Consider the following 14,274-nt stretch of genomic DNA (forward strand, 5'->3'; position numbering starts at 1 on the left):
GGACCACCTCTGGTGTCAGCAGCCCACCTTAGAACAGTTTAAACTGATATCTATGGATATGAACAGGCAGAACAGCCTCCACTTGCCAGTAACAACTGCTATGGACAGACCAGGAGAGCCTTTGCAAACTCCCTGAGCAGAGCATGCTCAGATGGAGCATGGGAGGTGCTGAATTCACCAGGAAGTTTAGTTATCTATCCATGGTGGCCATCAACCTAAAGGGGTTGTCATCTACACTGTCTAATAAATGTATTTCTATTTCTTAGGACAGGCTGTCACAGTTCTTGCAGGTGCTTGCTTTTCCACAAGCTACATAAACAGCCTATGGTATAGGAATAACTTACATGACCAAGAGGTGCTAAAGATAGAAAATTCCAGGCTTGTGTGATGGTTTCCTCCTTTTATGGAGTACAGCCCAAAATTGTGTCAGAACTGACAAGATCCATGTATGTAGGGATCAGACTCCTCAGTGAAGTTTTCTGATGAAGGAAATAAGCACTGGAGAAGTCAGTGAGCCAGGTTCCTGTCTGCACTGTTGTGATGTGAGCACTTTCTGTCTGCTGCTTCATGTCCTGTACATGGTGGCCTCTTTCCTGCTGCTGGACTGACAAGAGTTTTGCCTGGCCTGACCTTTAAACACAGAGGTGAAGGGTGACAGAACAAAGACGCTGTCAATGACCAATCCAAACCATTTCCAAGCTGTCAGTTTCAGGATAGAGAAGCATACAGCTAAGGATGCTACACTTTATTTATCAGTGCTAATAAAAATAAGAACTGCATAAATATAGGAAAAGTTCAAACAGCTGAGAGCAGGTGGCAGCAGCACACTATGATGGATAGAACTGACAATGCATAGGCAGGTCAGCCAAGGGTCTCCAGCTCCGGTCAATGTCATTAGAAACGCGATTGTTTAGATATATCAGTCGTGTCCTTTAGGGTCAGAAATTCAAGGCAGCAATTCCAAACTTGCATATACAAGATGGCTGGCTTCCAGAAACAGCACAGTGTCCTTGTTAATGGAGGAAGGCATGCATGCAGGGGCTTTTGCTCTACCACCTTCCCTGTATGCACACTTGCAGGATACAATGGAAGATGCTCTGGGATGTGCCTCTGCTGGGCCAGGTGTGCCAAGGGCTTATGTAAAAGTCGGTCCAGCTCTTGCAGCCGGTCATACTGGCAAGGCAGTGGGCATATTCTGTCAGCTCTCACATTTCCTGTGTGATCACCCTTATAAAGTACCACATGCTCACACAGCCCCAACCTCCTTTATCAACTTACAGGCCAAAACCTGCATTTCAGTGAGCTAGAAGTAGCTATCCTCATTTTTATTTGAATCCAGCATGACATCCTAATTCCACAGCCTTCAGAGCACAGGAGGGTAAAGCAGCAGAAGTACAAGGCCCACACTTCAAGAGCCCTGCCCGCCTCAAGTGCTGGAGCACATCACCCCATGCCCTCTGCACACCCTGGCAGGTCCCTATGGGACACGAGGGAAAGTTGGCTGCATGCTTCAGGCTATCCCAAGTGTCCCTCTGCTTTAAAGCTAAGCAGGCTCCAGCTCCAACATCGTCACTGATCCAAAGCACTGACAAGCAGCCCCGTGTACTTCTAACTCCACAAAGGGTAATAGTAATTAATTTTGGAGCAGCTCCTGAAGGTCAAGAAGCAGAACTGTGAAGTGCAGCAGTAAAGCACAATAATGACCAAGTACCAAGGAGAGGGGGAAAAATTAGAATGGTATGTTTATTGCTAATGGATAGTACAGTGTAACTCGTGTGATCTGGGTATTTGGAAAAAGGATAAATGACACATTGGGAAAACCCTGCACTTCTCCTTAGCTTATTCTTGACTATCAGACAGAAGAGGCTCTATTTGTGTACTTTGCTCTCCACCATCTTAATTCTTTCAAAGCAAAGAAGATCCTTCCATTCTTTTCCTTCAAAATAGGAACTGCTGCAGGCCAGGCCACCTCATTGGCAGTAAAAGCAGTGTCTGTTTTTCACCATTGTGCCCTTGTTAATCTCAGACATGTTAGCATTTTCTTGGGATTCCTCGCTACATTCCTCAGTATTTGTCACTGCTTAATTTTTAAACCAACTAAAATAAAACTGGACATTACAGGCTTTTCCAAGAGCAGATTATGCCAGTAATTTTGGTTTTCGCATCATATAGCAAATGTCCTGTGTTTGCATCACTACATACATAATATACATGAACTTTTAACATGCCAAACCACTCACAATTCAAGTTACTCCTACTGGTATTTTTAAAATGGACAGCAAATGTATTGAATCAGTGTGTTCCGTGAATTCAGAGCTCTGCCTGCAAGGTCGACAAAGATGATGAAACAGTGATACATTGGGACTGTTGGGAAGGATTGAGACATTTTTCTAATCCATGGGAGATTTAAAATTGCTCATGCAAATGTGCAGTAGCACCTTTCAGCTACTGACATGAGAATCGATTGTGTGAAAGTGCATTGTTTCCAAAATCCTGCAAACACAGGAAAAAAGAAAGGAGTGACAGAAAATTCAAGTGAACATAAATTTCAGAGTGTGTAAAAGACCATTTTATTTAGCACAGGATTAAAAAAACCCAAACACATAATAATATTTAACAAGGTCTGAAGGCATCTCCTAAGTAAAGACATACTATTTTTTAAATCAAAGAGCAGTACTGCACATCTCTCATCCCTGTTATACTTCATGGCTAAGATGGAAAAGGTCCTACACTGAACCTACCCTATAATTTGCTACTTAGCAGGGAGAGACTGGTTTTCTTGCAGCAAAATGTATTTTTACAGTATCTTGGAGAAATGTACCTCCGTCCTAAGTCACCTGGCACTATTTACCTTTTCTCATCCTTACTGCAGGTACAGTTACACCCCTAAGGGGTCATTTCCAGCATGTCCAAGTGATTTAGCACATGCCTTACCCCGGCTGAACCCTGGGGTTGTGCCTGATGTTGCTCCACATGGCCTCACGGGAGGCCATTTTCCAGAGCACTTTGGAATCAGTTCTTCCTCCACCTCCTGCTTCCCGCTGCCACCCGCTAATTCTTCGCCCAGCCGCACGAATCATCTTTTCCTCGTCCCATTCCAGCGCCCTGGGATGCTCCCACTGACAATCAGCTCCCCCCCATCTGGGGTAGGGGACATACACCTCCATATCCTTCCGGCTGCCCACAGCCCGCGAAGGATCCCATAACCTCCTTCTCCCACTAGGTGCTACCCACTGAGCGCGTTTGCACCTCCCAGCCCTGCTGTTTCTCCTTCAGCTTTTAACAGCCCGGCTCAGCCCGCGGCAGGGCCTCTCTCGCAGGACTTATGGCGCCCGGGAGCGCGGAGCGCGGCGCGGCCGCGTATTCCCGCCGGGAGCCGTGCGGATGCCGGGAGCCGTGCGGATGCCGGGAGCCGTGCGGATGCCGGGAGCCGTGCGGATGCCGGGGCCGCCCTCAGCCGCCGCCCTCAGCCCCGCCCGGCCCAGGCGCGCGCCCGCAGCGGGGCGGGGCGCGGCGCGAGGCGGGGGCGGGGCGGGAGCCGGCGCCCCGCCCCCCCGCCCGCGCGCCCGCGCGCGCGCCCCCCGCGCCGTGACCCATTTCGCCGAACAAAGGATTCGCGCTGGAATCTCGCTCAGCGCCGGGACCTAAAATGGCGCCGGCGCGCCCGGCCCCCCCCCTTCCGCGGGCGCCATAGAGACGGGGCGGGCGGAGCAGCGTCCCCTCGGCGCCGCTCTGTGCGCGGGCGCGGCCCCGGCTCGCTGGTGCGGGCGGGACGGCGCTGCCGCGGCATGGCGGGCGAGGGCGACTCTGAGCCGGGGAAGGTAATGGAGGGCGGGGAGGCGGCGAGGGGCGAGGAGGAGAATGAGGATGATAATGAGGAGGAGGAGGATGATGATGAGGAGGAGCTGCGCGGCACCCGGCTGCCCGCGGCAGCCCCGCGCTGGGGACACGGGAGGTCATTGCAGAGCAGCAGTGACCGTCCGTCCCCGCCCCCCGCCCCGCTGCTTCACTCCCCGAGGAAATAATTAGGGAACAATGCACGGAAGCCCGCGGCAGAACTGAGGCTCTGCAGGGCCAGGCGGGTGGGGCGGGGGCTGTGTTTGTGGTCCCCCGGGCCCCTCCGTGGGACTTTCTCTTGGTGGGCGAAACACCGTGGTGAGACTGGGAGGGTTCGTGAGGCCGGTGGTCAGCAGGGGCCAGAGACGTAACAAATGATGCCCAGTGTGGCAACAGGTGAGATGCTATTTTAAAAGGATGCATCACGCTGCATGGATGTAGCAGGGATACCTTCTTGGCCAACAACAGCAACATATCAAGTGACTTCTTCCACGTGAGAGCACTTGAACTTACTAATTAGGAGATACGACCAACATAGACCACATCCTTTCTGTCTGGTGCACAGGGACAGCTGATGGCTGACCCTAGGAAATACGGATAAAACTAACGATGGGGATTTCCATGCTTGCCATCCCCATGACCACAGTGACACAATGGCTCCTCTCACAGTTGTCAGCCCTCCACAAGCAGTTGAGTACTGTAGTACTCCGTCTTCAAAATCTACTTTGGCCAAGGGGAATACCTTTACAACAACATAAAACAATAACCTTTGATGAATTTAGATGCAGTCGTACACATGGTTCTTCATGCTCTAATGATTTAAGCACAATAGAACGAAACGTGTTCTCACACCGTCCCTGAGCAAAGGATTGATAGCAGAACAATGTGCAGGTGTTACTGTGGGGCAGCTGCCTTGGCCCTGACCCGTGTGCCCAGTCCCTATAGGGTTAGGTTATAAATTATGTTTTTGTTCAGTATAAGGTTCTCTACTACATGCTCATTCTCCAGTAACTTTTTTCAAGCACATTTGCTGTTTCAGGTACTAAAATTACATGGCATTACTAACTGCATAGTTGATTGTAACCTTCCTTGTTTGTTGTAACGAAAATCCTGGATTCTCAAGGGTCTTCTCCCTTCCTTTTTTGGGGAATGTAAAGGTAAAAAATGAAGTATTAATATTCAGTAGAAAGGACGGATCAACGGTTTTGTGTTATGTAAATTAATAGTTAACTCTTCCAAAAACATCCCTGATATGTCTGTGCCTGTTCACTTTTGGTCAGCTGTAACCCTGGAGGCAGTAAGTCCTCAACTGGTTGTATTTGACTACTAAGATAACAAGTCAGTTTTACAATGGAGTTGGCATCACAGACTTCTACAAAAGTGATTTTTGAAATTTATGGTTTTTTTCTTTTTTGTCTTACAGTCATTTAAACTCCTGGGATTTCTTGATGTGAAAAATGTCCCATGTGCACGAGAATCAGTGCTCTATGGCTCCCTGGGGTCTTTAGTTATGGGTCTTGGATATTTTTTAGCAACTAGTAAGTACTTATCCTTTTGGGTTTTACATATTTATTTACAAGAAAAAAATAACATCTGTTTGCTGGTAGGTGGTATTAATAGTGGGAAGTCATACAAGTTGTTTTCTCTTAACTTTTCAGAAGATTTTTGTTTTTCTTTCAGGTAGAGTTAGAAGATCTTGTGATGTTGCAGTTGGTGGCTTTATTTGCACAATGTTAGGATATTGGTATGTAAAATGCTTCTTCCATTTTCACAGGCCTGTGTTGGCTGAATTGTACAACATGATTCCCGTGTTTCAGTTTTCAGAAACAGTGTTTCACGTTGTTTTTGAAACTGCATTTTAAAAATGTGCTTAGCAAAGCGTCCTCTTCCTTCTCCCTAAAATACTTACCTTTTTTAAAGGAAAACATTTCAATGTGTTTGAATGTTTATGTTTATATATTTCTTTAAAATACTTGCTATTGTTATTTCCATTTATCTTAATTCTTTTTTCCTTTGCTTACCCCACCCTTGTGTCCTAATTCCAAAGGGAGCATGCTGAATTTTACTAGCATTATCACTTGTGGTTGCAACTTTTCAGCTGACTGTTTTGATACTGCCACTCATATAAAGCTGGGAATCATGTTTTCTTTTCAACCCCTCCTCTAGGTCTTACTGCAGGTACAACTTGGCCCAGCAAAGGATCCGGCAAAGAATGCTTAAAGAAGGAATGAAAAACAGAATTCTGTTTGAAGGCAGTTATCTTGACCCAGAAAAGGGACAAACTGGCAGTGAAAGAAGCGATTCATAGGCTGCTCTGGAGGAGTTGTGGTTTAAAACATCTTTGGGAAAAGGTGGTCCAAAAATGTGAGTCTACACTGTAAGCCTGTGAGGTGTCTAAAACTGGTAAATCATGGTTTTCCTAGCAAATCTGCGCAGGAAGTTCACAGTGAATCTGTTAAGTCTGTACAAGCCTTGCTTTGTTTCATGTATGTATGTGACTGCACACATTTGGGAATGACGTCCTGTCAAATATCTGGGAGCTGATGTGTTCTCTTGCAGGGTCTCAGAGGATTAGCAACAGTGATTTGGGACTGCTTTAACTTCCATTACAAACAGAGTGTGGTTTGTTTTAGCAAAGTTGTAATTACATCTCATTTAAATACACGAAAATATTTTCATCAGCTGTTGAGTAAATGTATCCTTCAGTGCTGTTTGTGAAACAGGAATATTTAAACAGTAGAAGGCTTTGCATATGCAAGATGGGTGATACCAGCAGCCTTTATAAGATTTCAGCTGCAAGATAACCAGATAAGTTGCATACACTGTGAAGCTGCAGAATTTCCATCTTTGTTCTGTCTGAAACTAAGAATAAAATCACACTTCAGAGCAGTCTAAACTATGTAAGTAAATAATTTTTTACCTCATTAAAAATCTTGCTATTTAAGACACTTCCCTACTATTTGTGGAATAATAATTTACATTCTTTGTAACTAGCAATGGTCAGTAGTTTGTTCATTTTTTCTTTAAAGGGCATGTTCTACTTAACTATTTCACTGTACATTTTTCAGTTAAAAGAAATATCAGTACATAATTTCAAGGAAACCATCTTATTTGGAAATACAGTGTTAGGTCTAACAGCATGTTGGTAAAAAGATGAGTGATGACATCATAGTCCTTGCTTGCTTCTGTCTGCAGGAGTGACACAATGTTTTTATTTTTTCATATAATGATTTATGGTGTATTATGCTGTAAGCACTTTCTGGTCTAAAGGCATTTCACCAGGCAAAAACAGTCCTTTTCCCCCACCCTGTACTTAGTCTGAGAGAGTTTGTGATCTGTTACTAACTCCCATTGGTGCAGGGAGGTTTGGGAATCCAGATGTAAATAGCAGTATTGCTCCACTTATTTATTTGGAAATATACTTGAGAGCACTAAACAAGCGTGCTATTTACACTGAGAAAATTGAACTTTTACCTTCTATGGATTAGCCTCTTACAAGAAGAAAACAAACCTGTATACTCTTAATTCCTTTTTCCCCCCTCTATTCCTCCTGTTTCTTCTGGAGGAAACAAAGATAAATTTTATTGAATACATTCATTTCAATATTTTATATAAAAAGTCTTCAGAAGAATTAATGCAGTGAAATACTTCCTGTCCTCACTGCAAAATCCAAACTGAGAAGTTAATTGGTAGCTAATTCAGAAGAGAAAAATGTTTTCCCTGGTCCTGTGTTGGGTGGGGGGCCAAGGGGACGGGAGGCTCCTTCCCCTGGGGGTGGGAGGTGTTGCTTCCTAAAGCCCTCAGAGCAGCAGTGGGAAATGGAGTGAGCCATGAAGCTGGTCTTAACAAGCTCCTGCTTTAATACATGGTTGAGTTCTTTCCTATCTGACCTAAGAAAAGAAAGTGCAGCCTAAGCAGGGGGTCTTTTGGCTGCAAGGTCATAGGTCAGCTGGGGAGTTTAGGCAACAAAAGCACACTGATGAAAATTTACTCTTTGGGAAAGAGCAGTTGTAGAGAGAGAAGAGAATGGTGTTTTGTGCTGATAGGAAAGAAGTTAGCATGTGCATAATGGCATCCTTCAAAACACGGAAATACTGTGACTGGTAAGAAAGTAGAACCAGCTTTATGATACTGTGTAAATCAAAAAATCTGGGGTAAACTGCAGCATTAAATCCTCTCTGGTGTTAATTGGTGTTGGTTTAAGTTACTGCATTTAAGGATATTAGCCCAATAGCAGCCTAACTACAGTTTTAGCAGTAACTGTGAAATGCTAGATGTAGCTGCATTGCGTAGATAACCCACCTAATGTTTCTTCTTCACCATGCAGACTGTAAAATGAGTGTGCCAGATGTTCACAGAAAAACTGAGGAAGAGGCAATGTGCAGGCAGCCTGGCCAGCACATTTGAGCTTCAGTGTTTACTAAAACTTGAGGTGGAATTGAGCTGACTGGAAGTCGAAGCCTTTGCCGAATAGGGCAGGGTGGGAAGCTGTCAGCGGGACTCAGTGTGAAAGGGGAGGCCAGCAACAGCAGAGGGAAGAATGCTCATGATCAGACATGGAGGGGAAAAAGTCTGGCATAATTCCTTGAAGTGCTGGCTCCAGCTGCTTCTGTGCCAGCTATGGAGAGTGAATTGAAAGTGACTGATGGGTTACCCCAATTAAAGGGTGAGGGACAGGATAAAACAAAAAAATCTCAAAGCTATTAGTTGTCATAAATTAGGATACATTGTCAAGAAAAAAATTGCAGTAACTTAAGTAATTCTAACATTTGAAAACAATGACATAACTATGTTTTAAAATTACTGAACTGTATCCCTATTTATCTGTCTTAAATCAGTGGTGGAAATATGTAGCACACCTCTGTATTTTATTATCAGACTTGAAATCTTACAGTATTGCAGCTAATGACAGATGTGATAGTTTTTCCTTTGCTAACTTAAATTAAATCTTACCAGACAGTTACTAGGAAGAAAGAGAAATAGTAATTTTGAAGATTTGGTTTTCAGCCCCCTCAGAATAAACCATAAAAAGGGAGAGTATGAAGCATAACAACCTGAAACTGTAAAGTTGTTAAAACCGTGTTTATTTTACCGACAGTTGATACTGTCACTGAAAGGTGACTGACAAGCCAATAGTTTTTATCCCTGAAGTTAGTAAAATCCTTCCTTAAAGCAACCTAAACCACCAGCAAAATAAAGAGATGTGTTTATGGCCCCACTGCGCCTCCACACCTTTCCCTTCCTGTTGCCTGCAGTAGCAATACTCTGGGAAAAGGCATTTGCAGCCTCCTCCGGCAGGAGCGCTCACTTGGGACTCCGGCAGCAGCCAGAGGCCACGTGTGCAAGGTGTGCCCTCCCGGTCCTTCAGGAAGGGAAGTTGCTGTGGAGGCACCAGGCTGAAACGTGGAGATCGAAGGTTAATTGCCAGCCCCATTTCCTGAGCTGTGTGTGATCAGGTGGCCTCTGCTCTTGGGTGTCTCTCACTGAAGCAAATGTCCTGCTTCAGCCATTGACAGGTGCAACAGGCTCAAAAGCCAGGAACTTTTCTGAATGTGACAGCTGTCCATCCCAAACTTGTAATTTACCTCTTTACCCAAGCAGAGATTTTTGAGAGATGTTGGCCCCCGCTGCATTTTGCAGGCTTCCAGAGTCGTTGTGTGTCACCGCCCACCCCAAGTCCTTGAGTGCTGCAAAGGAAAGGTCATCTCCTGTCATTGAGCCTGGCTTTTGGTAGGGTTTTTTTATTTGTGTCTGGAGGAGGTACATTTGTTATTTCTGGTATAAGCAACCCAGGTAACAGTGAAGTACTGTGTGAATTCAGCTGTAATGAGCTCTCAAGCTACAGATTTTCTTCAGCTTAGTAGACTAATTCCGCACTTCTCTTGTTCCTATCCAGACATTTAGCTCAAGAGCTCGGTGGCTACCCATGAAAGTTGTGTGCTTGCTCCATTTAACTCTCAAAACAAATACATTGTTCTTGCTGTGGAAAACTGATCAAAGTTTTACAGTATATTCAGATGCTCAAAAAGATGGTCCTTTGTTTATTTTTTTTTCCCCTCCTAAGTGAAGAACCAAGAACTAATTCAGTATCAGAAGTGGACCTGAGTTTTAGTCAATGTGACTCAAGGCCTTGGAACAGGTAACTTTGTTACACTTAAAATGAAAATATATTAAGCATGTACAGCTGCTAAACCTTCAAATGGTGGTGAAGGAGCAGACTAATGAAAGGTAGAACCTTGGATGAGACAGTTTGAGGAAAACAGACTTTTGTTCATGGCTATCAGCACCTTGACTAAGGGTAGGTCCCCTCTTTTTCACACACCCTTTCGGTTTTTTTCTGCTGGAGTGCATAGTTTGCCTGAGAGCCATCCAGCAGGGTCTGTCTGTTCCTGCGGGAATAGGTCACGGCATCCTTATGTCTGCTTGTTTTCAAGATTAAGAGCAGTTTGTTCTGAGGCTATTTTAATCCTGCCAGCTTCTGTCATCATGAGCAAGACTGCGTCAAAACCCTCAACTCCCCTGAACGTGCCAGGAGCCCTCTGGCAGTACCGAAAATGTACCATGGGAGTGGACAATTACCACTGCAGGGATCTTTCTCTTTAGCCTGGCCACAGCTCCAAAAACACCCAGCTTATATTGTGGTGATCTATTTAACAGAAACAAAGATTCCCCCTTCTGCTCTGGAGAGAAGGAAGCACATGCTTTGCATATTTTTTTAACTCCTTGTTTGTTTTGTCAAATGCTGTAACAAAGAGCAGCAGGTGTGCTCTCAGCCAGTGTGAGTTTTCTCCCTAGACAACAGATCCTCACCTCTCCTATTGATGGCAAATGGCTTGTGATAACTCTGGTGCTCTCAGTGTGCTTTTATCCATGACACATCTTGGCCTTCAATCCTGCATATACATGCATGGCAGGTCTTTGGAGTTCACTTGCAAGCTTTACAACTCTGGCTGATACTCATGCTTTCTGTCATCCAGGTCAAGAGTTCTTACCACCTTTACCTTTGCCAGGTGGCCACAATGAGAGATCCTTCTCCGCCATCTCGTCACTGTGACACTGCACAGATGCTGTGGAAACAGGATGAGAGATGCACACAGCCCACCTGCCCATTGCTCTTGTTATGTTACTTGAGCAGTTAAAGGGAAGCTAGTACCCCTCCCTTTCAGGAAACTCTGTTCAGGCTCTGGCTGAGATAGTGGCAATATCTCTGAAGATGAAAAGCCAGTAACAGGTTTATTACTGGGCTGATACATTACCACAAATGGCTGTTGTAGGAGTCCTTCACAGAAAAAATACAGAGCAAAAAAAATTTCTAACAGCCTGTTCCTCAAAATACAGGGGAGGATACCCTATTCAGACCCCCCAAAGAAATCTGGAGCTACCAGTGATTGTTACGTGCTGTGCTTATAATGCTTTCATCCAATATTTAAAGCCCTTGAGGGCTATCCTGAGGCAGCACTGGGAGGCCATGACAGAACTTGTTTGACTCGGTTTTTTAGGTCTGATAGTATCCCAGTGTCATATTCTTCAGTTACTGCCTATTGAGACTCCCAGATGGATAAAAAGAGCTCAGCCTTTTCTTCCTAAAGCTCATAAAGTCTCCTTGAACCAGTACTGTAGAGGGCTTCTTACCCCCACTAACAAGAACAACAGTCCTCTCCTTCCTGAAATCCAGTCAGCATTAATTTCTACTCAGAAATTTCTCCCTCACCATTCATCCTTCTTCTGAGGACACCATACCTCAGTCTGTACATCTCTGTCACTCACAGCTGCATTCTTCAGGAGACTTATCTTGAGAGCACCTAAGTGGGTCACGGAGTGGCTACCTAGCAGATGGCCGGGAAGCCGCTCCCTCGGAGCACTGCCCAGTTCCAGCAGAGCGAGGGATGCCCCCATAGAAGGCTGTGTGGACAGACACGTGTAGCCACGCTTCAGGAGCGCTGTGAGATGCCACAAACCACAGCTCTGTATGAAGTCACACAGTCCTGGTATGGCAGCAAACCAGACAAAATTCAGAGGGGTTCAGATACTGATACAGCAGCAGCACTGTCCATCTACTGGTGGCCTCCTGTGGGATCCACGCTAATTGGAATGCAGCCACCATTGAAGGAGGAGCCCATGCACTCCCTCCCTTCCCCCACCACCCTTTCAGCAGTGTAATCTTCCCTGGTTTGTTCTGGAACTAGAGAAGGATACTTGGACTTGCTAAATAATGGACCTTTCAAGGCAGTAAGTACCTATAAAAGCAAGATCATTCCTGAAAACTTTTCTTCACTGTCTGCACGAGGATCTGCTGAAAGAAACAGTTGGAGTTTCTCGTTTCCCTTCTGCGGGTGTTTCCTTAAAGGAAAAAATAAAAAAGGACTGGCTGGCTGCCAGGCTGTGGAGGCACATAAATAACCCGGGGCTGTGCCAGTGCAGCCGCTGAAGCAGCAGCAGCCCCCTCCCAAGAATGTCCAGGAGCCAGTGGGGAGATGCTGATTTTCAGGAAGTGTCTCCCAGCCTCCACCACCTTCTCCACCACCAAGCAGACTGTGGAGTTTGCCCAATGCCAAGCAGGGCTGGGCTCAGCGTGTAGCCCTGCGGACTGGAGCGCTGGATCACAGTGATTGCTCCCCCCTCCTTTCCTTCGGAGGAAGCAGCTCCTGTCGCAGCCACATATGGGAACCAGCCAGTCATCTTGAGCTTTGGCAGCTGGTGTGATGCTTAGTGGCCCCCGCTCCACACAGGAGATACTTCTCCTTGTAAAAAAGGGGCAGGCAAGTTCATGCAAAAGGTGTTATTGAAGGAATATCCTAGGTCTGGAATCCAAATGCCCAGATTGTGACATTTAAATGTTGTGTTCACTGATCCTTAAGTACTGAAATAGTTCTTACAGTACTATCACAGCTGCTTTCTCCAAGGTCTCTCAGACTACACGGGGGAACACACAAGACATTCAATTTGCACAAATTTACAGCTAATGTTTCTTTTTGAGGTGCTTGTCTCACTATTTAACAATTTAATAGACAAGGTTTTTTTATTATTGTTGTTTTATAGGGTTAGCTGCTTGCCTAAGGGAGTGTCCACTAGAGGCTGGGAAGCAGCTAGCTGAGAGCAGCCCTGCTGAAGAGGATAGGACTTAAGAGTGGCTGCCAAATTGAACGTAGGCCAGGAGACCAATAAGTCAAACTGCAGTCTGGGCTCCATCAGGAAGTATGTGGCCAACGAATGAAGGGATGCACTTATCCACCAGTACTGACACTGCTGAGCAGTGCATCTAATATTGCTGTCCAGCTTTGGGCTTCTTGCTCAAGGATGTTGAAAAACTGTAGAGACTCCAGTGATGGGCTCCTAAGGTGTCCACAGAACTCGAGGCCTGCCCTCTGGAAAGACAGTGGAAGGAGCTGGACTTAGTCTGTGGGGTGAACTAATAAGAGCCCAATATTACCTGCAGGACAGTTATAAAGATGGAGCCAAACACCTCCTGAGAGCCGCAGGAGATGTGGCTGGGGCAATGGCCACAAACTCAAGCTTGGGAGCTCCAGGCCAGGCAGCAGGACAGGCCTGTTTTACTCTGAGGGCAGTGCACTGGGTGGCCCAAAGAGGTTGTGTAATTTCCACCCTTGCAGGTTTTCAGGCATCATCTAGACAAAGCCCCCAGCTGACCTGAGCACAAGTGCCAGTCCTGCTGCAAGTGGGAGGATGAACTCCATGTCCAGAAGCAAATCTCTGTGATTCTGCAGCCTACAGAGAAACAGAGAATCTGCAAAACCCAAGGCGGGAAAAGCCCAGTACCACGCAGAGGACAACCTGACTCACACAAGAGCATCCCGTTTTGCCTTCAGGAATTGTTCCTCCAATGCAGTGCTCCCAGGCTGGGCCAGAGGTCCCACAGCACCCCAGGTGCTCTGGCAGCAGCAGGGAGCACATAGCAGGGAAGACAAAGTGTGCACAGTGTGGACATGCCAGGCTTTGGGTACACAGCTCTGCTGCTCACAACCTGTCTGTGGAGCTGCATGGGGACTTGCCTGTGCTAGCTCAACTTTACTGAGTCTTGTTTCTCAGCATGATGTGAGCAAACCCCAAGTGTCATTGCTTTCAGAAAAAGATATTACAGTAAATACCTCCTTAGAGACTTACTCATTTCCTTTCCCCCATCTCTCACTACTTTCTTAACTGCAAAGACAAAAGTCCTTTTATAATACTAGGCTTATCTTACCTACTTGCTCAACAGCCCCACAAAGCTGAGAGTTCAGCAGAGCCCCAAATACAGCTCTATCTTGTTAATGAGTAAGTTACATGAGAAAGAGTGAGTCAGACCTTTCGTGCATCTCCCACCTTGTAAACAATCACTGGTACTTTAAGTGTGTATTTATGTCCAGGGAGATCTTCAGTACTGTTCTGGGCCTTTTTATTTTGCAATTGTCTTGGGCATCCAGCACCATTTCAGAACTC

General features: G+C 45.8%; 1 protein-coding gene across 1 annotated transcript; it reads left to right on the top strand.

The window, feature by feature from the left end:
- The first annotated feature begins 3,623 nt into the window (after positions 1 to 3,623).
- Positions 3,624 to 6,733, top strand: COX20 (cytochrome c oxidase assembly factor COX20). Its single transcript, XM_069009926.1, has 4 exons — positions 3,624 to 3,821; positions 5,261 to 5,375; positions 5,518 to 5,581; positions 6,004 to 6,733. Exons 1-4 carry the CDS (start codon positions 3,789 to 3,791, stop codon positions 6,143 to 6,145), a joined length of 354 nt encoding a protein of 117 aa, XP_068866027.1. The 5' UTR covers positions 3,624 to 3,788; the 3' UTR covers positions 6,146 to 6,733.
- Positions 6,734 to 14,274: the final 7,541 nt, after the last annotated feature.

This window comes from Aphelocoma coerulescens, chromosome 3, assembly GCF_041296385.1.
Source record: "Aphelocoma coerulescens isolate FSJ_1873_10779 chromosome 3, UR_Acoe_1.0, whole genome shotgun sequence".
In the NCBI taxonomy this organism is placed as follows: Eukaryota; Metazoa; Chordata; class Aves; order Passeriformes; family Corvidae; genus Aphelocoma; species Aphelocoma coerulescens.

Excerpts from the sequence above, each read along its gene's own strand:
- COX20 (XM_069009926.1), top strand. The coding sequence starts at position 3,789 with ATGGCGGGCGAGGGCGACTCTGAGCCGGGGAAG. Across the intron at positions 5,376-5,517 it reads TGGATATTTTTTAGCAACTA|GTAGAGTTAGAAGATCTTGT; the intron begins GTAAGTACTTAT and ends TTTTTCTTTCAG. Across the intron at positions 5,582-6,003 it reads TGCACAATGTTAGGATATTG|GTCTTACTGCAGGTACAACT; the intron begins GTATGTAAAATG and ends CCCCTCCTCTAG.